General features: G+C 39.3%; 1 protein-coding gene across 8 annotated transcripts in view; it reads left to right on the top strand.

The window, feature by feature from the left end:
* Nucleotides 1–25,988, top strand: part of Specc1 (sperm antigen with calponin homology and coiled-coil domains 1) — a 272,253-nt gene that overhangs the window by 203,434 nt on the left and 42,831 nt on the right. For all 8 annotated transcript variants that reach the window (XM_040269588.2, XM_078042956.1, XM_021720554.3 and 5 more), the window contains one exon: nucleotides 3,535–3,637. In XM_040269588.2, coding sequence (XP_040125522.2) covers nucleotides 3,535–3,637 — 103 coding nt within the window. The remainder of the gene's footprint in view (nucleotides 1–3,534; nucleotides 3,638–25,988) is intronic.

The following is a 25,988-nucleotide window of genomic DNA, read 5'->3' as shown; positions in this document are numbered from 1 at the left end:
TCCTTTTATACTCCTAAATACTGCTGCTTCTTCAAATTCAAACTTACCATGAAGTGATACTAACCACCTTGGTAGCATTGACGTTCCCCTTCTCTGACTTTGGTGTCTTTCATTCATTTGAATACGCTGCTTTGTAGTGTGAATAATTTGCATAGTCTTTGCCCTTGTCTACAGAATGGCTGTAATTTAGGGAATAGTAGATATTTTGTCTTTGGTATCTTTCCCAGGCCCTTGCATTCTGTGATATACACAGCATTTCACTCAGAATATACTTATGAATTGGTAGATAGATGAATATATAAAACTGTCTAGTGTAGCAACTTATAATAAATATTATAATCATCAATATGGAAAAGGATTTATGAAAGTCCGAATAAGTGCCAATTCTGAATCTTTGGGAATAGACTATGTTTGGACCCAAGTAGATTAAATCATTTGTTTTAAGGGTTTAATTTCAATCCCTAAATATTATATATTGTCCTGTTTATTTGCAGAGATTTAAGAAAATCAAGATAGGTTTTAAGGACCAGAATTAGTGCACTTCTCAAACTAGTATCTTAAATGCATTCAAAATGCTATGTGTACATTAGTATGCTGTTTACATTGTACCTTTCGTCATGAAAGGTTAAATTAGTAAAATTAATTTTCTATTTAAATTTTATGTTCGTGTCATTGAGATTAACCTATGACAGTGACAATAGCAAGTACTTACTTTAGAAGTTCTCAACCTGAATTATTAAATTTGAGGAGGGATCATATTTACTTATGTTTTAAAGAAAGAATGTTTGTTGAATGCTTTAGTCTTATATTTATACAGAAACTTTTACAAGCTTTCATCATTTCTGTCCTTTCTTTCTTTCTTTCTTTCGTTTGTAGTTGGACACAATACCTTTATTTTATTTATTTTTATGTGATGCTGAGGATCTAGCCCAGGGTCTCGCATGTGCTAGGTGAGCGTTCTACCGCTGAGCCACAACCCCAGCCCCTCATTTCTGTTCTTTCTAATGTGCAAAGTGCAGAAGCTCAGTTTTTGTTTTTGTTTTCTTGTTATGGTAGTAGTGATTGAATCCAGAGACACTCTACTGCTGAGCTATTTGCCCAGCCCTTTCTGTTTTTTTATTTTGAGACAGGATCTCACTTAAGTTGCTAAGACCAGCCTTGAACTTGGAATCCTCTTGTGTGAGGTTATTTTGTTTGTTTATTTTGTTTTTTGTTTTTTTGTGTGTGTGATGTTAGGGATTGAACTCAGGACTTTGTGTATGCAAGGCAAGCACTCTCTCAACTGAACTATATCTTCAGCCCCTGTCTGAAGTTCTTGAGTGGCTGGAATTACAGGTATATGCTACCATGCCTGGCACAGAAGCTCAGTTCTGAGGGGTGACATAATGCCAGCCATGGTCACTAGAGCTTTGTAGTTAATAGTAACACTGACCAAAGAAACTTACAGGCTTGACTTCATATATATCAGGTACAGATAAGCATTCATCAAAATGTACACACAAAAAATTGAATTAACATTTGAACTGTTTTTCCAAAAATATCTCTATCTTGGTTCATATTGCTAAAGTCTAGGATCATCCTATTCCATTTTTAAAGATCATTTTAAAAGATTTTTTGTTTTTGAGAGAGAGAGAGAGAGAGAGAGAGAGAGAGAGAGAGAGAGAGAGAGAGAATTTTTTTTTAATATTTATTTTTTAGTTTTCAGCGGACACAACATCTTTGTTTGTATGTGGTGCTGAGGATCGAACCCGGGCTGCACGCACGCCAGGCAAGCGCACTACCGCTTGAGCCATATCTCCAGCCCAAAGATTTTTATTAAATATTGAATAGATACTGTAGGAAAGTTTCAACCTTCCCCTGAAAGTTTAATAATTTTAGTCTATCAAATAAACTGGCAATAGATTAACAGGAAAAAAAAAACATACAAAATTTTTTAATGTACAGAAGCATAAGAGCCATCACAAAATGTGAATTCTCCCAACAAAGGTCAGCTAAATGAAAGATAAATAACTTCTTTTTGAGGGGGTGGGGGTGTACCAGGGATTGAATTCAGGGGCACTAGGCCACTAAGCAACACCCGGGTCCTATTTTGTATTTTATTTAGAGGTCTGTGTTAAGCAGGGAGAAGAATCAAGTCTAAGAGGGTCTTAGGCTAACTAAAAATGTAATGCTGTTTCTCACTTTAGTTACTACTAAGTGAGTTTAGTTACCACTAAGCAACACCCTGGCCCTATTTTGTATTTTATTTAGAGAGAGGGTCTCACTGAGTTGCTTAGTGCTTCGCTTTAGCTAAGGCTGGCTCTAAACTCTTTCGTTTTGCTATAGAGTAACATTGTGTGACTAGATCACAACTCATTTGTGTTTGCCTATGGATGTGCCTTTTTTTTTTTTTAATAAATTTTCACTATTACAATGAGTGCACATGGTGTTAGAGAAATGGGATACTGTACAAAAATCCTATAGAAACATAGTTAGGTTTTGGTTTAGTTATGGTTTTAAGTCCCTTTTTAATGTTTGAAATTTGGGCTAGCATGAAAATTAATGTCAAGTTGATAGAAAATCAAGGATGGGGCATCTAAACCTTTGATCACGGGATGCTAAGGTATTAGCAAAGTCACCTTGATATTGGCTACATCAGGGCTGGGGATGTCGCTCAAGCGGTAGCGTGCTCGCCTGGCATGCGGGTTGCCTGGGTTCGATCCTCAGCACCACATTCAAACAAAGATGTTGTATCTGCCGAAAACTAAAAAATAAATTTAAAAAAAAAGATATTGGCTACATCAGATACTAAGAATTGAGTATCACTTCAGTGTGTGCAAAACCCCAGTTTTGGAGTCATTTCATTTTATCTTACTTATTTCTCCTCCCTCTCTACTCATATTACCTCTCATAAGCAGCAGATCTGGTGTTTTTAGTATGCCCTTCTTTTTTTACATGTTACCTTTTACACATTGCTTAGATATAGGTGTGGTCTTCAGATCTGTTTTTTATGTTATGTATAGGGGTCTTTAATTAAAATTATATTGTGCTTCATTAAATAAATAAGAAGAGCTGGGCACAGTGGCGCACGCACTCTTGTAACCCCAGTGGCTCAGGAGGCTGAGGAAGGAGGATCACAAGTCCAAAACCAGCCTTAGCAAAAGCAAGGCCTTAAGCAACTCAGTGAGACCCTGTCTCTAAATAACATATAACATTGGACTGGGGATATGGCTCAGTGGTGGAGTGCCCCTGAGTTCAATCCCCGGTACCCAATAAATAGGCAGATAGGTTTATAGATACATAGATAGATGGATTTTTAAAACAGAATTAAACTCTCCCCAGTTTAGGATTGTCAAGAAGCATGATTTAGGTTTTCTTTTATTTAATGAGACATAAGATATATTATTAAATGTGACTAATTTAGTTATCTCTTTGGAGTACCTCTGGATAAACTTAGGCTTTTATTTTTTCTAATCTAGTTACTTGTTGCTTGTATATTTGAGAGTTTTAAAAGCCAATATCTTCTCCTTACTATGCGTTCTTCTTTCTAACAAGTGTGGAAAGAAGAGACCCTCTAGCAGCCCTGGCTCGTGAATACGGCGGCTCCAAGCGCAACGCACTACTAAAATGGTGCCAGAAGAAGACAGAAGGCTATGCGGTAAGGAACAGTAACATAGATTGGCGGTAGTGGCCCTGTTCCAGGTTATGTTCCATGTATGCATATGCTTACTGGTCCAGTTGTCATTTGATTGTCACCATTCTCTCTTCCCAGGCAGAGCTGCCAGGGAGAGTGATATTTTTGCACTGCACAAAGGCCTAACAGAGGCAGGTGGGACTCAAAGCACATCTTCAGACTTCCCTGCAAACCATATTCCTGAATGCAGAGAGCTGCATTTCCTGTGGGGAGGGAACCCTTCTCTTTGCTCGTAGGGGGCATAAGCTCCCCTCCCCAGTACACCTGACAGACTTATTCTCCTCAGACACAGTTTTTGGTAAAGCATCCTCCTAATTCACACAAAGACCCCAAGATGTTGTCCTCCAGGATTTTTCTAAAATTTTTTTCCGTGGTTTTAAGAATGCTTGCATTTATTTTAGTAAGAGTCTTGGTTTACTAAGACAGTGTTTATTTTCTCTGAAGTACCTGACGTAGTTTTTTTTTTTAATTATGAAATATCACAAAGAAAAAAGTCTGTTGATATATAGAGTTTACAAATGAAGCAAAAGCCATGTCATCACTGTTCCTGTCTAGAAACTCAGCATTGATAGTTGCCACCTTTCATACGACTTTCCAACCATGATCCCTCACAATACCCTAAAATACCTGTAGACCTCAATTTCGCTTATAGTTTTCTATAAACGTATGTATCCCAAATACTAAGTTAGATTTGCCTGCACTTGACTTTCATATAAATGGAACAAAAATATTGTAATAGTTGATGTCTGTTTTTTTCCCCCACACAGTTTTAAGTTAGTACAATTTGTCCATATTGTTGCAAATAGCTATAATTTGTTTACTTTCTTCATCATTTAGTAACCTGTGGTATGATTATTATTTATTCATTCTATTGTTGTTAGACAACTAAGTCATTTCTAGTTATTATAAATAGTACAGGTATGCTTTTGTACGTGAACTCTTAGAATATGTATGTTCTTATCCCACTTGGGAATGGAATTACTGGGCCATATAGTATGCTTATATCTAAGTAGATAGTGCCAAGCAGACTTCTGAAGTAGTTTACACCCAACCAGCTTTAAAAAGATATGTTTCTCAACATTCTCACCAATTCTTAGTATTGTTTTTAACTCAACCATGCAGCCACATCCCCAGCCCTATTTTGTATATTATTTAGAGACAGGGTCTCACTGAGTTACTTAGCACCTTGCTTTTGCTGAGGCTGCTTTTGAACTTGTGATCCTCCTGAGCTGCTGGGTTTACAAGGTTATGCCACCATGCTGGCTTGTCCTTAATCTCTTTAATCTTGGTCTTTGGGTGAACGTATTTTTTTGTGGTTTTGATTTGTATTTTCCCTTGGGCTAATAGGATTGAGAATTTTTTGATGTGCTGATCGACCATTTGGATAGTCTCTTTGAGGATGTATTTATTCAAGTCCTTTGCCCACTTTTATTATTTTGGTGCTAGAAATTAAACTCAGAGCCTTATGCATACTAATAATTCTCTCTTCTTCTGAACTGTAGACTCAGCCCTTGGCTATTTTAAAAATCATTTTCTTTCTTTTCCTTACTACTCTAAGGAATTCTTTGATATTCAAGATATAATTTTTTTATATCATATGGAGGTTGGCAAGTCCATCTTGAATGTGGCTTGAATTTTCACTGTTCCAGTGATGTTAGAAATAATGAGGTGCCACAAGAAGTCAAACATGTGCTTGAAAGTGGGTGGGCAAGGCTAACCCTTACTTCTAACAGAAGGCCATGCTACGGGAACCTGGCTAGCAAGCACACCTAGGCAGTCACTGATTCATATCTCTGACCCCATGTAGCACCACCCTTCACTCTGATTAGATGAGTTCAGGGTTACAATCTCCATGATCAACTAATTTTAGGATTATGAGGAGCAAAACGGAAGGGCTATAGTTGGATCCAATTAAAGCTAAACACTATATTCTGAAAATGGACCATCAGGCTTTCTAATTCTCACAAATCCCCTCTCTTTCTTTTTATACCTTTTGGTTTCATTTTCATTTACTCTTTGGTATTCATCTATCCAAGATATAAACTTTTCAAGGTAGAAATCACCCTGAGTCTTCCCATTTTTAGCAGTTCAGATAGCCATCCTGGTGATCACGAGACTTGGTAAGGGACTTTCCAGCTTGGTTGAAAACTGTCTTCTCTTCAGATCTTGATTAAAATCAAGTCATCAGAAGGGAAGTGATAAATGGCAAATTCTAGAAGGGGAGTTTGAGTGGCAGTTTATAATAATCATACCAGTAAAAAAAAAAAAAAAAAAGGAAGAAACACAGATCAAGTCTGCCTATGTAGGTTAGGAAGACTTGTACATCTTGAACTAAGAATCAACTCATGTATCAAGTTTTCTTGTGCAAAAACCCTTTCTTTATAACTTCCTGTTTTATTTACTTTTGAGAGGACTGATTGCCGGGTTTCTGTTCTAAAAGGCTCAGGGGTCACTCCAGTTAAACTGGGCTAACTGGGCTGCACGAAATAACCACACAAGAGACACAAATACCTTTTTCTTTGGAGTTGCTGTGTCGGCTCCTCTGACCTTAAGGGTCCACAGAAAGAGAGAGAGTGAGAGCATGCGCTGACCCCTTTTATTGAGGAGAAGCTATTCAAATGAGGCAAGGGGTCAGGTTTCAGGGGCTGAGTCTGTCTTCATGATGTCCACTGTCTGCAGGTTGACTGACACCTGGGTAGGCCACACCCAAGGCACAGTAAGAGGGGACACACACAAGGCACTTCCATGGAAGATTCTATCCTAAACAGGGAAAGGGGGTATATTACAAAGGAACAGGTGAGCATAGCTTCACCCATGGAGCTGTAGCAAGACACACCCATTTCTGTGACTGAGCGCCTCAGCACCCAGCTGGGGAGTGTAACTCAGTCACCCGTAAGGTTGGCCTCCCACAACTGATAAATATACATCTCCAGTTACATCAAAAGATCTATTGGCTTTTCTTTTAAATGCCCATGTACGACTATGGTTTTGGTTACACTGTCCTGGCAGGTATATAAAATCAAATTGGTCAAAATTGACCTTGTTTCTTTCTATCTATTACTAAGAATCAGCTGAGATTCCTCAGGGGTTACTTGGGAACTTGTAAGAAGCCTCTTATCTTCTTTAGTGCCACCTACTAGGATGGATCAGGGTCTTGCTGACCACATGTGGCTTCCCTTGGAAGCATCAGGGACATCACCCTAATGACCTTCCTTTTTACAGAATGTGCACTGGTTGACTTCCTCTTCTCCAGGGTCCCTTTGATCCTCCTGGTCAAGAAGTAATATGGCCCAGAGTTGCAAAGTCTTTAGAGAAATCTTGTAGTTCCCTGGGTCCTTACTGACCTCAGAGGGCAAGAACCAAATATTGGCTATTTTCCCTTAGCCCTTAAATTTTCTTAACTTGGTTTTGGTTTTAAACATCCATCAAGTCAATTTCACCAATCTTAAAGTGGGTGTACTGGCTTTTAATTTTGTTTATCCCTTCCATTTAATTGAGGTCAGTATTAGTACTGGAAGTCAGCCTAATATTTTGTCTGTCCTATAGGTGATGGCTAATTTGAAAATTAACTCAGGTTGTCCTGTTAGAAGGAGTGCTTCTTCAAAACATTAACAGGCAAAAGCTATTAAGTTCTACAAGGAAAATACAAAATGAAATTAACAAGACCAAAAACATATTCAGTTTGTACAATAGCTTTGAACCAAGAAACATAATTTCTATAATAACATTAATATAACTTTGGTATCTACTTTGCCTCCACAAAGACACATAACTTTATCAACTCAATGATGAGGAATTTTACTTTCTTTTAAAGGTCTTCTAGTGAATGTTACATGTCTTTTTTTAAATTTTTTTTTAAAAGAGAGAGTGAGAGAGGAGAGAGAGAGAGAGAGAATTTTTTTTTAATATTTATTTTTTAGTTCTCGGCGGACACAACATCTTTGTTGGTATGTGGTGCTGAGGATCGAATCCGGGCCGCACGCATGCCAGGCAAGCGCACTACCGCTTGAGCCACATCCCCAGCCCAATGTTACATGTCTTATAATTTACCCAAACCTTTACTTAGTTTTGTATTATATCCCTTGGTTATTTTGAGATCACAGTAATCTTGACAACAAAAATCTGTCCTTTGAACATAATAAGCTTAAGTCTAGCCTGCTTTGGAGCCTTACATGGAGTTGGGTGCAAAGCAGATTTAACTCGAGTAAGGTGGGACTCTTCACAAATAATACAAGATCACATCTGAGCCTCACCTTCCAGAAGGACAGTCTTGGGAGAACAATCGATTATAATACATGGCAGAATTAATTAAATGCCACATAGAAAGAACCCAGAGAAGAAAGGAAAACAGGTATGTGAGATAAAGAAAGGCCCTAGAGAGGTGGCATGGAGGAGGCGTTGGAGGAAGAGTAGATTAAAACAGGTGACATCGAGAGAAGGGGGCTTCCAGAGGTGCAGAGCAGAGAAGCTAATGACTCAGACACAAAAGGGCCTGTGCAGTTGGGAATATTAGGAATGGAATCTGCCAGCCAAGGTGGACTCTGAAGTCAAAGGTTCATGTGGCCATTCATCCTTCATGGGGTAGATTTACTCTCACTTTCACTACTGTTTATTTTTTTGCTCAGAACTCTTTTTTTTTTTTTTTTTTTTTTTTTAATTTTGATTGAACTCAGGGGTACTCTACCACTCAGCCACATCCTCAGCCCTATTTTGTACTTTATTTAGAGACAGGGTCTCATTGAGTTGCTTAGTGCCTCATTTTTGTCGAGGCTGACTTTGAACTCGTGATCTTCCTGCTTCAGCCTCCCAAGCTGCTGGGATTACAGGCGTGTGCCACTGCACCCAGCTATAACTAAAAAAATTTTTAAAAAAAAGAATTGTTGAGGCTGGGGATGTGGCTCAAGTGGTAGCATGCTCGCTGGGTTCGATCCTCAGCACCACATTAAAAAATGTTGTATCCACCGAAAACTAAAAAATAAATATCAAAAAATTCTCTTTCTCTCTCTCTTTAAAAAAAATTGTTGTTTATTTTAAGTTTATAAAGATATTATCCTCTCTTCTTCTAGAAGCTTTATCATTGTACTTTTCACACTAAATAGATGACCTATTTAAAATTGCCAGGGGCTGGGGATGTGGCTCAAGCGGTAGCTCGCTTGCCTGGCATGCGTGCGGCCCGGGTTCGATCCTCAGCACCGCATACCAACAAAGATGTTGTGTCCGCCGAGAACTAAAAAATAAATATTAAAAAATAAAATAAAATAAAATTGCCAATTACTCATTTTCTACTCATACTAGCCTTCTCACACCTTTACCCCCATTTTGCTAAAACTTTTAAAGATTTTTGGCACCACAACATACCCTTCCCAACCTCAAAATTTTGTGGGTAGCAGGGACAGAGAAAAAAACTAGCAAGAAACGGGCCTTGGCTGAGAGCCAACCCAGATAGTTGAGAAACAGAGCGGTACCTACAATCGGGCCCATTGGTTTTTTGGGTTTTTTTTCTCCTTAAATTTTATTTTTTGATACCAGGGATTGAACTCAGGGGCTCTCAAGTACTGAGCCACATCCTCAGCCCTACTTTGTATTTTACTTAGAGACAGGGCCTCACTGAGTTGCTAAGCGTTTCACCATTGCTGAGACTGGCTTGGAACTCACAATCCTCCTGTCTCAGCCTCCCAAGCTGCTGGGATTACAGGCGCCCGGCTATCATTGTTTATTCTTTCATTGACTCTGTCTACCATGCATCAGCCCCTGTCTAAGGGTTGAACCATTCTGAAAACAGAGGTCACTTCAATAACAGTATCCCTCAGCATGTCAGCCTTGCTGGCTGAGGAAATGGAAAAGAAAAAAGCTAGAGAGAGAAAGCTGATTATGGGATGTTTTTCCATAAAAGAAACAGAAATGGTAATGGAAAGTTGAAGAAAACAATTAACAAGAATAGTCAGTCAGGAATGAAGCCTTAATTGTGGCTCAGCCGCAATGTGGCTGGTTTTGGGCACCATCATTTCCCCGCCACAGAAATGGATTGAGGGAACTGCCAGAAGGCACATAAAAAGACAGACTTTTCAGAAGGAATTAGCCCCCTTGTGATGTGACATGGTTATAATTAGAAGGCAGGGATGAGATAGACAGTAAGATATTTCTAGTCATAGTTGTGAAAATAATATTTCCTGCTGTAACAACTTCTTTGTTGTTTTGTGAACATCTTAAAATAGTTTTCAAGACATTTTCCATTTGATGAGACCCACCACTTATTTTTCCTGAAGAATACTTTTCACTCATTGTTAAATGTCTATAAATTTAGAGGGAAATATAAACTGTATGTGTCTGCTTTTTTGCTCCTTAATAGAATATTCTTTGTCTAGATCTATTTGTCTGAGATCTCTCATAATTAGCCAAAACAAATAATTTTCAACAAGGTTCATAGTCTTTTGAAAACCAGTAACTTTTTTTTTTTTTTTTTTTTGGTGTTGCTGGGGATTGAACCCAGGGCTTTGCGCATGCGAGGTAAACACTCACTCTACCATCATGTGTATTTTGACTTAACTTTCTTTTTACTGCATGTAAACATAGTGTGACAGGTTATGTTAAATACCTCTATATTAATTTAATAATGAGTTTTTGTGGAGGGATCCTTAGTACCAAATAATACTTTAGGTGCTGGGGATTCAGTAGTGAATGAGACAGGTTTTTGGGGACTTATATTCTTATGGGGACTGACAGTTAACTAAAATTTAAAAAGCAAAATATGTACTAAATTAGAAGGAGGTGTATGCTGTGAAGAAAAGTAGAACAGGGAAGGAGGACTGGGAATTATGGCTGTTTGGATATAATTGTAATACAGCGATCAAGGAGGTGACATTTGAGTGAAGGTTTACCAGAAAGACTTTGGTTTTTCCATCAAGGTTGTTATGCCACATCAAATATAGTAGTTCTGTTTTATTTACTGGGGATGTATCCAGTATACCCAGTGGACACCTGAAACCTTGGATAGTACCAAACCCAATATTTACTGCTTTTTTAATACATACATATTTATGATAAAGTTTATTTTATTTTATTTTTTTTTAATATTTATTTTTTAGTTCTCGGCGGACACAACATCTTTGTTGGTATGTGGTGCTGAGGATCAAACCCGGGCCGCACGCATGCCAGGCGAGCGCGCTACCGCTTGAGCCACATCCCCAGCCCTTATGATAAAGTTTAATATATAAATTAGGCACAGGGAGAAATTAATAATAACCAAGAGGAAAACAGAACAATTATAACAATATATTATAATAAATGTCATATAAATGTGGTTTATCTCTTTCACTCAAAACATGGAATTTTCCACTTAATATTTTTAGACCGTAATTGACCGTGGTGAACTGAACCCATGGATATGAAAACAACAGTGCCAGGCATAGAGGGTCAGAGTCAGGAGGCCATCCAGTTAGTGACTTCATCAATTGGAGTTTAAATAATATGAGATATTGAGATATCGGCTCTAACTCTAGTAGCACTAGAAAGTTGGACTCTTGAAAAAACCCCAGGTTCACCTAAAATGGCCTGAGGATTGAGAGGGAACTCTGGCTGTGGAGGGAGGTCCTCACTGACCTTGAAATGCCTCTCATAGGAGAAGATAAACATTCTGCTCAACTCCTACATCCTTGGGTCTTATTTTGGAATATCAGATTCCCAGAAGGCCTGAAAATTACTCTCCATCCCTGAACTTGGTGCTCCTTATGCCTGTTAGCTATATTCCACATCAGGGATAGACCTGACCCAGAGAACTCCTGCATCTCCCTTTCTTTCTACTTTTAGCTCCTAGTTTTATATTATGATGGAGAAATTTTCACTTAACCACTGATAATTTTAACCACTAATAATTCTGCCTTGCACTCTTACAAGGGACCTGGGCCAGGAATCTCCTCTGATGAAAATGTGGGATTTATTTTAAATCTCTCCACAGTCCTGTTAGCTCCCAAGAACTATGGCAAAGTACAACCACCCCACACCTGCACAAATGGCTGCATTCTTAGGATGCTGCCATGTCCTGGATTCTGTGGTTGATATGGTGATTTAGTCAAGGGCCTTGGTAGGGATTCCCTCCATCTTTTCTGTATATCAAAAGCTGGAATGCAGAATGAGGTTCATGTCAGTGGTTGTGAACGTGCCTGACATGTGCAAGGCCCTAGGTTTCATTCTCAGTCTCGTAAAGGAAGAAAAAACAAAACTAGGATTCATCACTTAGCAATTTTGTTTTTTGTTTGTTGGTTGGTACCGGGGATTGCACTCAGGGCCACTTAACCACGGAGCCACATCCCTAGCCCTGGCTGCTGAGGTGTTAAAGTCTTCATCCTCCTGTCTCAGCCTCCTACTGTACAGCACCCCCCACTCCCCACCCTATTAGCATTTTTTAAAGTGATGAGCTTAAAAGGTTTAAAGACCTCTGGTTTCCTGTGTTAAATTAGAACACAAGAGCAGTATTATAGTAGAAAGGAAGAAGGCGCAAAGTGATACCAAAGTTTATGCTAAGGGAAGTGCGATTGAAGAGTTTGGTTAGAAATGGCCCAGAATTTTTAATGCTTTCATCTCTGTCATTGTATTAGTTTTTTTTTCTTTTTAAGAATTTTTTTGTAGTTGTAGTTGGACAGACTGCCTTTATTTTTATTTGTATGAAGTGGTAAGGATCGAACCCAGTGCCTTGCACGTGCTAGGCAAGTGCTGTGCCACTGAGCTACAACCCCAGCCCCTATATTAGTTTTCTTTTGCTGTGTACAAATTATCACAGACTTAGCAACTTTACACCCCATCTGTTTATTACCTCACAGTAGGTCAGAGGTCCCACTTGGCATGGCTAGTTCTGCACTTTAAAGTCTTCTCTGATTTGAAAGTGTGTGTGGGAAACTCTTTTTATTTTTTTCCTCCAATGCTGGGGAGTGAACCCAGGGCTAGGCAAGTGCTGTACCACTAAACTGTATCTCTGGCCCTTTCTATTTTTTTAATACAGGATCTCACTAAGTTGCACAGGCTGGACTCAAACTTATGATTCTACTGCCTCAGCTTTCCAAGTAGCTGGTATTACAGGCATGCATGACAGTGCTTGGCTTGAAAGTATGTTGGAATTTAATCTCAAAATCCATGTTAGTGGATTTTGGAAGGATTAAGTGAGGTCATGAGAGTGGAGTCCCTTTGATGGCAGTAGTGGCTTTCTAAGAAGAGGGCATGAGATCTGAGCTTGTTGTTATTATGTAGTGTAAGGCCCTCATCAGTTGCTAGCACCATGATCTTGGACTTGCCAGCCTCCATAACCATAAATCCAAATAGACCTCCTTTTTTTTTTTTTTTTTTTAACAAATTACCCAGATTCCGGTATTTTGTTAAAGCAACAGAAAATGAAGAAGACAGGGTCTTTCAAAAGCTGAAAGAAGAGTGTCACATTAGAATCCTCACCTGGAGGTTCTGGGGAAGGACCAAGCAACTTCCAAGTTTATTGAGATTGTTGACAGATTTCTTTGAAGTTGTAAGATCAAGGTCCCCATTTACTTGCAGGCTGTCCACCAGGAGTCTCACTTAACTCCTGGAGGCTGCCATTGGGTCTTGCCCACATGACCCCCTCCATCTCCAACCTAGCACCTCATGCTAACCCAGTTTCTTTCTCTTTATCCACTGGAGAAAATGCTCTGCTCTTAAAACTTGCATGTGACCCCTCAGGCCCACCCAGGTCACCTTCCTACCTTAGAGTCAGTTCATTAATAACCTTAATTACATATATAAGATCCGTTTTGTGACCTAACGTAGAATCATCATGGTATAATACCAGGGAGTGGAGGTTATGAAAGATGTGTTAGCATTCTGCCCATTGAAGCATAATCTCAATACAGACTACACTTTGGAACAATGGGAGCTTTTAAAAAATACCTATATCTGGGTCTAACTATAGTTCTAAAGAATCAAGGTCTCATAAGGAGGAGCCAGGCCCCAGTATTTTTTGTCTTCCCTCCACCAAATTCATATGTTGAGACCTAATCACCAGTGTGATGATTTTAGGAGATAGGTTTTTGGAAGGTGGTTATGTTGCCAGTCTGCCAGCAACTGTTGGTCCCTTTGGGATAGAAACCATGAAAAACCCAAGTACAGTTCTTGAGGTGTCGCCAGCTCTCAGCTTTTAATATTACTAGGTCAAGGGCTGGGGATGTGGCTCAAGTGGTAGCGCGCTCGCCTGGCATGCGTGCGGCCCAGGTTCGATCCTCAGCACCACATACAAAAATAAAGATGCTGTGTCCGCCAAATACTGAAAAATAAATATTAAAGTTCTCTCTCTCAAAAAAAATATTACTAGGTCAACTTTGGGCTCTTTTGCTTAATTTGAGATAGAAATCATGAAAAGGCAAAGTTACATGATCCAAACGAGTTTTTTTTGGAACTTATTCTTGAGCACAAGGGAAGCAGTGCACAGGACAGGTTCCTGAACTGGCTCTCTGAGGATGTGAGGAATGAAGCTTATGTAGCCACCCAGGTGGGCTCAGGTAAGCACACAGCCAATTGTTGCACACAATCACAGGATTTCTGTATAGATCTTGCCAGTTCTTTGCTGCCCACACTGAGGTTTGCACTTAACGTAGCAATCTATTGGTGTGTGATAGGTCCATCTGCACTCAGCTGTCAAGAGATGGCAGAGGTGCTCACTGCCACCCCTCCAGGAAAATGCAGGAAAATACTTGGCAAGATCCATCACCTGTCAGGTCCTGGCAACAATGAGGAGGGGAGTAAGGTAGCATTGGCAGCCGCTCAGCCAAGCTTAGGGTTTTCAGGGATACTCACAGGGATGGGTGGCCATGCCAGGCTCAGGGCTGAGAGGCACTGGGGTATGCATAGCCCTGGGTGGCCCTGATTCATGCAGGTACAGGTCATCATCACAATTGTCACCAGGCAGGAAGATAGCTCCAGCCACAGTCAAGGATACTCCTGGGGACTCACAGGAATAGGGTGGAGACCTCCTCCCCTGCCAAGGTCTCGTCTTGGCACAGAATCACGAGCCACCACACACTTGTAGATTCAAACAGCAATTCTTTATTCCCGAACTCACACCGACTCCACACAGGTTCAGTGGCAATCTAAAATCTCTCAGCCCAATTTACCTACTCCAAATGGGCTTTTTCCAAATCTCATTTGAATCTCAATGGGAACAAGCAGCAGGAACACCCTAATCCCAGCAGCAATAATCTTCAACCTCCAATTTCCCTAAAACCCCTATTGTCTTAAACTCAAGGAGCGGAAAGTTCCTCAAACCTGATCAACTCTAAACCCCGATCCGCCCTGGTCTTTGAGCAAGGTCACCTTACTAAAGCATACATGCAATGTCCCATCGAATGTCCTCTAAGCAGCATGGGGTACGCTGGCAAGGAGATTTTGATGCGTCATTCCTACTTGGCAATGGCCCTCAGCACTCCCCAATCACAGTACCAGGCCAATGCTGCAGCTCAGGATTGCTCCATTACAGTTCCATGAGCTCACTTCAGTCAGGCACCCCCGATGGGATCTGTGCCCTTATAAAACAGACCCCAGAGAACTGCCTCACCCCTTCCATCTTCTAGTAACACAGCCAGAAGGTTTCCCCTATGAACCAGAAAATAGGCCCTGCCCAGTCACTGATCTGCCTTGATCTTGGACTTCCCAGATTCCAGAATCAGAAAAAACAATTTTCTATTGTTTATAAGCTATGAAGTCTGTGATATTTTGTTGTAGCAGTCTCAAGGGGCTAAGATAGGTACCCTAGTGATTCTAGTGTGAATAGGCAGCAAATGGAGACTCCAACCCACGAGCATTCTTAACCTGTGTCTTGAGTTGGTAAGAGTCTTCATACTGTAAAAAAAAAAAAATCAGAGTGGCTGGGGTTGTGGCTCAGCAGTAGTGCACTTGCCTAGCATGTGCAAGGCCCTGGATGCAATCCTCAGCACCACATTAAAAAAGAAATAAATAAAATAAAGGTATTGTGTCCAGTTATAACTAAAAGATAAATATAAAAAAAATTAGAAACACAATAATCATGAATAATGAAAACACTAATGACCTGAAGAAGAGAAAATCACTTGTCTGTCACCTAAACTAACTAAACACCTGAGTCTACCAAAGGACTATAGAATGGTATGTTAACTCATGATCCCAATAAGGTCTCTCTTACTTTTTTTTTTTTTAATATTTATTTTTTAGTTTTCGGTGGACACAACATCTTTGTTGGTATGTGGTGCTGAGGATCGAACCCGGGCCACACGCATGCCAGGCAAGCGCACTACCACTTGAACCACATCCCAGCCCCTCTCTCTTACTTTTTATTGCTACAAATGTAGCAGCTTAAATAACATCCACTTAGTAGTTTGCAATTGTGGGGATCGAAAGCCACTGCAAGCTCAGCAAGGTTCTCTGCCTCTGTGTCCAGGTGTCAACTAGACTGGGCTCTCACCTTCAGGCTCTGAAAAAGAATCTACTTCCAAGGTTGCTCAGGGTGTTGACATACTTCACCCTTTTGAAATTTCCCTGGGACCTTGACCAGTATTAGCCACAGAGTCCAAGAACATGACAGAGCCCTAGGGATATAGCCAGTGTGTCACCTATGCAAGGAGTGGTTGTGCCTCCTCATGCTTTTTGAGAGGTACAGAAGAGTTTGAAGAGACTTAAAAGTGAATTCTGCACGTTCATCAGAGGGTATTCCAGGTTTGGGTTCCTTGGCAAAGGGAAGGCAGAACGCAGAGCAAACTCATTCTCAGCCTAGGTGAGGTCTGAGGGCACTGAGATCAAGGGCTCTGCAGCACTGTAGTTCTTGATTCAAAACCATAGACCACTCCATGTGGCATTTTGTGGGTAGTTGTAAGAACTCAGCACTTTGTTGTTTTGGTGCCAGCCTGTTCCTGTCAACCTATAGATATCATGAAAGAACCAGATTGCATAGTTGGATTTACTAGAGACACTTATTGTTTAAGCATTCTCTGAGGCCAGACATAAAGATTCTAGAGCTTTCTAATAAACAAGAAAAACTTTGGGGCTGGAGATATAGCTCAGTTGGTAAAGTGCTTGACTTGCATGCACAAGGCCCTGGTCAATCCCCAGCATTTTTAAAAGAAAAAAAAAAAAAACCTAGACCAGATATAGTTAGATGTAGATATAGATATGACTGTGTTGCTTATCTAAAGTTTCTTGAGTTCATTTACCACTTACGTGAACATTTTCTTATATTCTGTACATTAATAAATAAAGGCTATTTCCTGTAACAAACCTGTTTACAAGCTTTGTTGCCATGATATGCTGCATCATTAAAGGCTTCACTCATGAGAGATTAAAACAAAAATTGTGGAGAATAGTTAAATATCTCGGGAAATTTTGAACAGAAAAACTGATTCACAGTAAGTAAGAACCTAATCTCCACAGGTTTAAGCTCAAATGACCTTTTGCATGCCTGGATTGTGTTTTTCTTAAATACTTTCGTAGTCACTATTATATAAATATACTATAATCAACTCTTCCATATCTTTAGTTAGATAATTTAAACAAGGTAATTTAATAAGAAAATTCATCACCAACAAGATCTTTTCTTTCAAAAGCACACATCAGGGCTGGGGTGGTGGCTCAATGGTAGAGCATTTGCCTGGCACCTTTGAGGCACTGGGTTCAATTCCCAGCAAATAAATAAAACAAAGATATTGTGTCTGTCTACACACACGCACACACACACACACACACACACACACACCATCACACATCAATGTGATTCACATTTTATCTTTTAATTTTAATCAAGGCTGGATCAAAATCCGAGAGTCCCCATCATGTACATCCACAAGACTGGACTTCTAATTAGAATAAGATATTCCATGCTTGTATAATTAAATCAGAATGGATTCTACCATCATGTATAACAGAAAGAACCAATTAAAAAAAAATATTCCAAAGGCCCTATAGCTTTATTTCACAAGCACTGAGGACCCAGGAGTGAGGTTCATAGCACTAATGGGAGTCTGGTGGCAGTCATAGGAAGAGCTGCAGTTGAAAACTGGTACTGGGGGCTGGTGTGTAGTTCAGTGATAGAGCCTGTACAAGGCCCAGGGTTATATTCCCCAGCACCTGGGGGGATGCTGCTGTCAGCCTAGGGGTAGTGTTGCATCAGGCTGTGCCCAGAAAACTGAGTAGGGTGCTACTGTTAGTTTTGATTCATACAATTTCTGGAAGAAACATCATAGGGATACTTTGAACTCTGGCATGAGATAATCAGAAGAATATTGATTGGGGAATAATCAAACTTAATTTTAGACCCAAGGTGGCGATTGTGGGAATATTACCAAACTAACTTTATTTATATATAGACTCACTTAAGGGTTATATAGTCATCCTGTGTATCAATAGAGGATTGGTTTCAGGATCTCTTGAAGAATACTAAGATCCATGGATATCCAATATTATAGTATTTGTATATATATAACCTTTGTACATCCTCTTTTAAAACATCTGTAGATTACTTAGAAACCTAACATAGGGTTGGGGTTGTGGCTCAGTGGTAGAGCACTTGCCTGGCATGTGTGAGGCCCCGGGTTCAAATCTCAGCACCGCATATAAATAAAATAAAGGCCCATAGACAACTAAAAAAAAATTATTCTTAAAAAAAAAAAAAGAAAAGAAAAACTTAACACAATGTAAAGACTATGTAAATAGTTACTATACTCTATTGCTTAAGAAATAATGACAAGAAAAATCTGTACATTTTCAGTACAGATGCAATTTAAAAAAAAATTATTCCTGATCTAAGGTTGGTGGAATCCATAGTTGTAGAAGCTGCAGATAGGAAAAACTAACTAACTAACTAACTATATATATATATATATATATATATATATATATATATATATATATATATATATATGAATATATAATTTTTTTCCTATCTGAGATTGGTGGAATCTACATATGTAGAGCCCACAAATAGGGAGAACCAACTCTATACTGAATACCTGCTAGATGCTATTCAGCAACCATGTCTAGACCTCCAGGAAGTGGGTGGGTCAAGAGTAGAAGGGCAGACAAGAAAATAAGAAGAAAGAAGAAGAAGGGAATGGGCCTGAGTGCTATGCAGAGAATTAAAGAAAAGAATGGAGTAATTATGGAAGAGCTGTAGATTGGGAATACGCATCTGAGGTAACATTAATTAGAACCAGAATGAGAGGAGATCCAGCCCTGCGGTAATGGGGTGGAAGGATCCCAGGAGGAGGAACAGTTCATATAAAAGGCTTGGGAGGAAAGGAGTATAATGTGTTAGAGAGACAGAACAAAGACTGGAGTGGTTAAGGATAATGGGTGAGTACAGAATGGGTCTGGGTGAGATTGGGGAGTTGGCCTTTTGCATCATGCCTTACTATTTCTGGTGGAAATGGAACTCAAGGCTTCTGAGTGGGAGTTCAGTCCCATAGTAGAGATGATGACTTGGCCTTTGCCAAGTCCCAGCTGGTACATGGTTCCCTGACGTTGCATATACACTTGTCCTCCATTGTATTCCTCATTCATCTTCAAGGGGAAGAAAGTGGTAATCCTACCTTCCCGGGGTTTTGAATATCTTCTCTGTTACATAGACTCTGACAACCACCTATGACTATAGAGACTTGAATTCAATAGAGCAAACTCCATGTAAGTTAAAGCGTTTCTCTTGAATCATTTATGGGGTATGTAGTTTAGTGGTAGAGTGCTTGCCTAGCACTTGAGACCCTGTATATGGCCCCCAGCTCTGAGAAAATAAATAAATAATAAAATTGAAAGAACTCAATAATAAATATCATAAATTGTTATAAATTATCAAAAATTGGGCTGGGGATGTGGCTTAAGCGGTAGCACGCTTGCCTGGCATTCGTGCGGCCCGGGTTCGATCCTCAGTACGACCTACAAAGATGTTGTGTCCACCGAAAAACTAAAAAAATAATAATAATATAAATGATCAAAAATTAAAATTTCTGTTTTGGGCTGGGTATGTAACTCAGTACATAGAGCGCTTGCCTCTCATGTACAAGGCCCTGAGTTTGATCCTCAACACCCTCCACACACACACACACACAAAAACAAAAACCCATAAAATTGCTATTTTAACTAAATGTAAAAATTGTTCAATCTCACTGGTCATCAAAGAAATCATAAATGAAATACAGTTTCTTTACTTACCATGCTGGAAGGTTTTTTTTGTTTTATTTTGTTTTGTTTAAATTTTTTTTAGTTGTAGATGAACACACAGTATCTTTATTTGTTTTTATGTGGTGCTGAGGATCGAACCAAGTGTCTTACACATGCAAGGCAAGTGCTTTACCATTGAACTACAGCCCCAGCCCTGGAAGTTTGTTTTTTTTTTTTTTTAATGATGAAGTGATCAAAGCAAGAATCTTACTGCACCATTGGTGGAAGTGCAAATGAATACCAACTTTAGGGAGGGAAATTTAGCAATGTGTAGCATGAATCTTAAAAATGCCCTGTAAGCTGCTCACAGTGGCAAATGCCTGTAATCCCAGTGGTTCAGAAGGCTGAGACTGAAGGGTCACAAGTTCAAAGTCAGTCTCAGCAAAAGCAAGGCACTAAGCAATTCACTGAGATCCTGACTCTAAATAAAATACAAAATAGGGCTGGGGATGTGGCTCAATGGTCAAGTGTCCTTTAGTTCAATCCCTAGTACCCAAAAACATAAACAAAAATGCCCTCTAACAGAATTAATTTGTATTTCTAGGTGTTCATGTAAAAGAAATAAGCATGGATGCCTATAAAGATGTAATTATAACACATTCATTATAGTTTTATTTATGATTATTTAAAATAGACTAGAGATGATATATATAGGGGAATTGAATAAATTATGATATATGTTTACAGTGGAATAAATGGAATAAAAATTATGCTTTGGGAAAATCTCTTTAATGGCAGGGGAAAAGATGTGCATAGTACATTAAGTCAAAAAGTAAGGTCTTGCTGAGGTTGTAGTTTGATGGTAGAACACTTGCCTAGCATGTGTAAGGCACTGGGTTCTTTTCTCAGCACCGCATATAATAAGTAAAATAAAGGTCCATTGATAATTAAAAAATATTTTTTAAAAAATGTAAGGGCTGGGGGTGGTTGTGGCTCAATGGTAAAGCACTTACCTAGCATACGCAAAGCCCTGGGTTTTATCCCCCAGCACTTCAAAGAAAGTGGGGGGGGGAGGGCCAGATTCTAAGACAGATTCTAAGAAGTCTGAGGGAAAAGGCCATAATGGGGTATTACAGTAGATAGTTAAAGTAGTTCTTTTCTTGGGGGAAATAAAAAATTAAAGTAGAAAAACAAGACCTAACGAAAATTTGCTCTTCTGGAACTGTAAGACAAGGAATGGACTTTAGGTTCCTGTTGGGTTGAGTTTCATAACATCTCTGCCATCCCACTTCAAAGCCATGTGATAATTAACAAGGTATTTATTGCTAAACTGCATCTCTTAAAATTAAAATATAAACATAAAAATCTGATGAAACATTTTCAGAAAAATAGTATTTTTTTCAAGTGACATACCTAAAATATCCTTACCCTGATTTGCACATACTATAATTCAGAATTTTCTCATTTTGTCATAGTCCCCTCTTATTTTATAAAGATAATAGGAGTGATTTTTTTTTAAAGAGAGAGTGAGAGAGGAGAGTGAGAAAGAGAGAGAGAGAATTTTTAATATTTATTTTTCAGTTCTCGGTGGACACAACATCTTTGTTGGTATGTGGTGCTGAGGATCGAACCCCGGCCGCACGCATGCCAGGCGAGCGCGCTACCGCTTGAGCCACATCCCCAGCCCTAGGAGTGATGTTTTATATCATCAAAGTTTTTGTCATTTGAAATCGTAATAATATGGGTCTGATGCTGTTGGTCTTGATTAAAGTCTTGATTTAGATGGCTCGAGGGGTAAATCTGGCCTACCACATGTTTTTGTAAATAAAGTTTTATTATAAAACAGTTCATTTGTAACCCATTCATATTGTTACCCATTTGTATACACATTATCTGTAGCTGCTTTTGCAGCAAATGCAGAGCCAAGTACAACAGACCTTTTGGCCAGATGAGGTACAAAACAAAAGCTATTTATAGTCTGCCCCTTTACAGAAAAAGTTTGCTGGCCCTTCCCTTAGACAAATCAAGGAAGGATCTCCTGTTATTCAAACACTGTATGATTCTTGCATTTCATTCAGATAGCAAGAAGCAAGGGTTCAGCTGTCAAGGGATTTACTTGAAAATTTATCTGACTCTGTTCAGTTTCTGATTTTATATTGTTAAGAATTCAGATAGCAAGGGATACCAGCACTATCTCTAAAGGACAGATAGATATCTTAGAGTGTGATATTAACCTGTTAATGAAGACCGTTAGCTTCTTTTCTTTGGCCAGAAAAAAAAAAATCAGTCTTTGTCCAAAGTGAATCATGTTTTGAATCTGGACAGAACACCCACGTTGCACGTAATTTCTGTTTTTCCATCTCTGAGTTCCCAGAGACACAGTGGAATATGCTTATCCAAATAGCAAGCAGCCTTTGAAATGTCAGGCCATTTGAGACTCTATGTGTTGTTTTCTTTTTTGAGACAGGTCTCTTGAGGGCTTTCAAAGAAAGTAAAATTCTCTGATTTATTTATTGTCATCAGAGGACCTTTTCCTGTCTTTATTATAAAGATATATTCCCAGTAGAAAATGAAAATCGTGAGTTTCTACTCTGTTGAGGCTACTTTCCACATATCTTCTACTTTTGTGACAGCTTACAACACAGTGATTTGTGAAGACATTTTAAATGACGTAGGCCTATTTTTTATAATAGTAGAATTTGTTGGAAAATAAAGGCTTTCTTGCTTGATGTTGTTTGTTTTTTTGTGGTACTACAGTTGAACCCAGGAGCACTCTGCCACTGAGCTACATCCCCAGCCTTTTATTTTATTTAGAGACAGGGTCTGACTAAGTTAACTGGGCTGGCCTCAAACTTGTTATCCTCCTGCCTCAGCCTCCCAAGCTTCTAAGTTTATAGGAACATGCCACCTACGTATCTAAGACAAAAAGACTTTCATTTTTCAAGTTGTGATGGACTCAGAGCCCTCTCCTGGTTACCTGTCTTTCCATTTGGTTTTCTCTTGTGAGCCTGCACTTTGGAGCGCTCCCTCTCACTCCCAGTTGTGTGTACCTCCCCATATGTTTGAGACCTCAAGTCACAAGAATAACTTTCTGAACAAAACCATTGAAGGGCACAGAAAGACCTCTCTGATTGTTTGTGCAGCAGATGGGGAAGGGTTTCTTCCTTCATGTACATGAACTCCAAGCAGCAGCCATGAGAATCTAAGCTGGGTGCAGTAGCCCCTTCCCCAGAAATGTTGGAAATAAAACTGAAAGATTATTCTGTAATACCACATAAAATCAAGATACTGTTGGCAGCCATGTTTTTGCCACTGAGGAGAAAAGTGAACGTAGTAAGGATAGTAATCCTCGGAAGGCTGCTTACCAGGCTGTCCCCTGGCTGGCATCAAGGAACTTAAATTTCAGGAGGGCGCCTACTACCCTAAAGAGTGGCTTGCTTTGTCTAAACTATTTTTGCAAACTCTGGTTTATGCTAAATACCTGCTTTCCTTCTGGGTGCCTGGGGTGTGGCATGTAGTAGGCAGAGGGGGCCTACATGACCAACCCCCTAGTAAAAATCCTGGGTCCTGGGTCACTAGTGAACTTCCCCGGCAGGTCACATTTCATACATGTTCTCACAGATCATTGCTGGGAGAATTAACTCGAATGACTCCCCTGGGAGAAAATTCTTGGAAGCTTGTGCCTGCTTTCCTCTGGATTTCACTGGATGTGCCTTTTCCCTTTCCTAATTTTGCTTGATATGTATCTTTCCTTGTAATAAATCTGTGAATAGCTATAATTGAGTAGCTGTGACTCTGCTGAGCCCTTTAAATCCTCCTAGCAATCCTAGAACCTGAACTTTTTATTTAGCCATAACAGAAGTGAAGTATTGACATATAGTACAACATGAATGTGTCTTGAAGACGTGCTGCGTAAAAGAAGCCAGATACAAAGGCCACATTTTGTATGATTCCATTTACAGGAAAGATCCAGAATAGGAAAATCCATAAAAACAGAAGGCAAACTAGTGATTGCTAGAGGTTGAGGAGAAGGGAGAAGAGGGAGTAGAGTGACTGCTTAATAGGTACAGGGTGTCCTGTGGGGTGATGAAAATGCACTGCAGCTAGGTAGTGGCAAAGGTTGCACAGCATTACCAAATAAAGCTGCTGAACTGTACACTCTGAATTAGCTTAAAATGGCAAATTTTGTTACATGAATTTCACCAAAAGTTTTTAAAAATCATCATGATGATAAATATCATCTGTCATGCCTTTTTCTAAGTTTGTGTTAAATACTTGTGAAACAGTTGTGTTTTTTTCTTTGTTATAACTTTATTTTTTGTTTATTTATTTTTATGTGGTGCTGAGGATCGAACCCAGTGCCTCATACATGGGAGGCAGGCACTCTGCCACTGGGCCACAACCCCAGCCCCAGTTCTAAGTTTTTATAAAATAAATTCCTAGAAGTGAATTTGCTTTATGAAGGGCTATATTGCCCTTCCCATTTTGATCCACATTATCAAATTTTTACTATAAAATTATTCCTTTTACACTTCTATAATTTGATGTATGATAATTGTACCTTCTCAAATCCTGAATAGACATACTTTTTTATCTTTTTCATCCTGGGATAAGATAATTTCTCATTACTAATAGAAATACAGCACCTTTTATCAGTTCGTTAATCTTTTTTATAGTCATTCGGAATTACCAGTGTAGTTGCTTTGCATATTTTTCTATTTGTGTGATCATCTTTATTCCTTAAGATTTATGAGAGATCTTTTTGTTTTCGTTTTAGTTTTTATTTTCATCTAAGTTAAACATGCCCATAATAAGGTCTACAAAGGCTCTTAAAAGCAAGCAGCCAGCCTGTCTTGAGAGGTCTGTTTCCACTCCCCAGAGTCAAGCACTGTCAGGTCAGGTCATCCAGACAGTGCAGTGGGCATTGCTAAGGAGCTAAGGAGGATGCTCAAAACTGCAATTTCTGGATTTTTTTTTTTAAATGTCTGGAGCTCCTGATAGAAGAAATGAAGTTTTCTCTCTTTTCGACTACCCCTCTCCCATTCTTCCTGTCTTCTTATTCTTTCATAATTGTATGATTTTTTGAGTTCTCATTAAGATGATAGAAATGGGACTGGGGTCCTGGCTCGGTGATAGAGTGCTTGCCTGGCATGTATGAAGCACAGGGTTCGATTCTAAGCACCATATATAAATAAATAAAGATCCATTGACAACTTAAAAAAAAAAAAAAAAAACGATAGAAATGTGATTCACTGGTACCCAGGTAGTAGCACAGTACATGCCATTATTGCTCTTTCCTTTTTGCACAACCTTTTTTTTTTTTTTTTATCTTTCCATCACCACATATTCAATGAGGATGTTGACTTTTCCTGTGAGATGTCTTTTGGTTAATTCTTTTTTTTTTTTTTTTAAAGAGAGTGAGAGAGGAGAGAGAGAGTGAGAGAGAGAGAGAATTTTTAACATTTATTTTTCAGTTCTCGGCGGACACAACATCTTTGTTGGTATGTGGTGCTGAGGATCGAACCCGGGCCGCACGCACGCCAGGCGAGCGCGCTACCGCTTGAGCCACATCCCCAGCCCTTGCACAACCTTTTATTCCTCCTACACTTAAAATGGTTTTGCTTGTAGTTTATTCAGTTTTCTGTGTAATTACAGGTTGAATATCCTTTATCGGAAATGTTTGGAAGCAAAAGTGTTTCCATTTTCATCATTTTCATAGAACCACTTGAATGTCCCTAATCTGAAAAATCTGAGACCCAAAATGCTCCAGAATCTGAAACTTTTCAAGTGGATTTTTAGATTTAGGGATGCACAACTTTTATCACTGTTCAGCCCCAAACTGTCTGTGAACTAATTCCATGCATCATATGAGTCAGAAATTCCAGTTTCATTTTCAGAAAATCTGACCTGAAATCTTTGGCCTTCCACATGCTGTCCTCTCTGCCTGGTGCCCAGTCACTGTTATTTCTTTGCTTTCCTCCCCACCTCCCGCTCATTTTCTTGGAAATGGGAATTGAACCCAAGGCACTTAACCACTGAGCTATATCCTGGCCCTTTTTTAATATTTTATTTAGAGATAGGGCCTTGCCAAGTTGCTCAGGGCCTCACTAAGTTACTGAGGCTGACTCTGAACTCACGATCCTTCTGCCTTAGTCTCCCGAGCCACTGGGATTGTAGGCATGTGCCA

The sequence above is a fragment of the Ictidomys tridecemlineatus genome, chromosome 3 (genome assembly GCF_052094955.1).
Source record: "Ictidomys tridecemlineatus isolate mIctTri1 chromosome 3, mIctTri1.hap1, whole genome shotgun sequence".
Taxonomy (NCBI): Eukaryota; Metazoa; Chordata; class Mammalia; order Rodentia; family Sciuridae; genus Ictidomys; species Ictidomys tridecemlineatus.
Note: the sequence above shows the minus strand (reverse complement) of the source record. Positions and strands in the feature narration are given on the sequence as shown.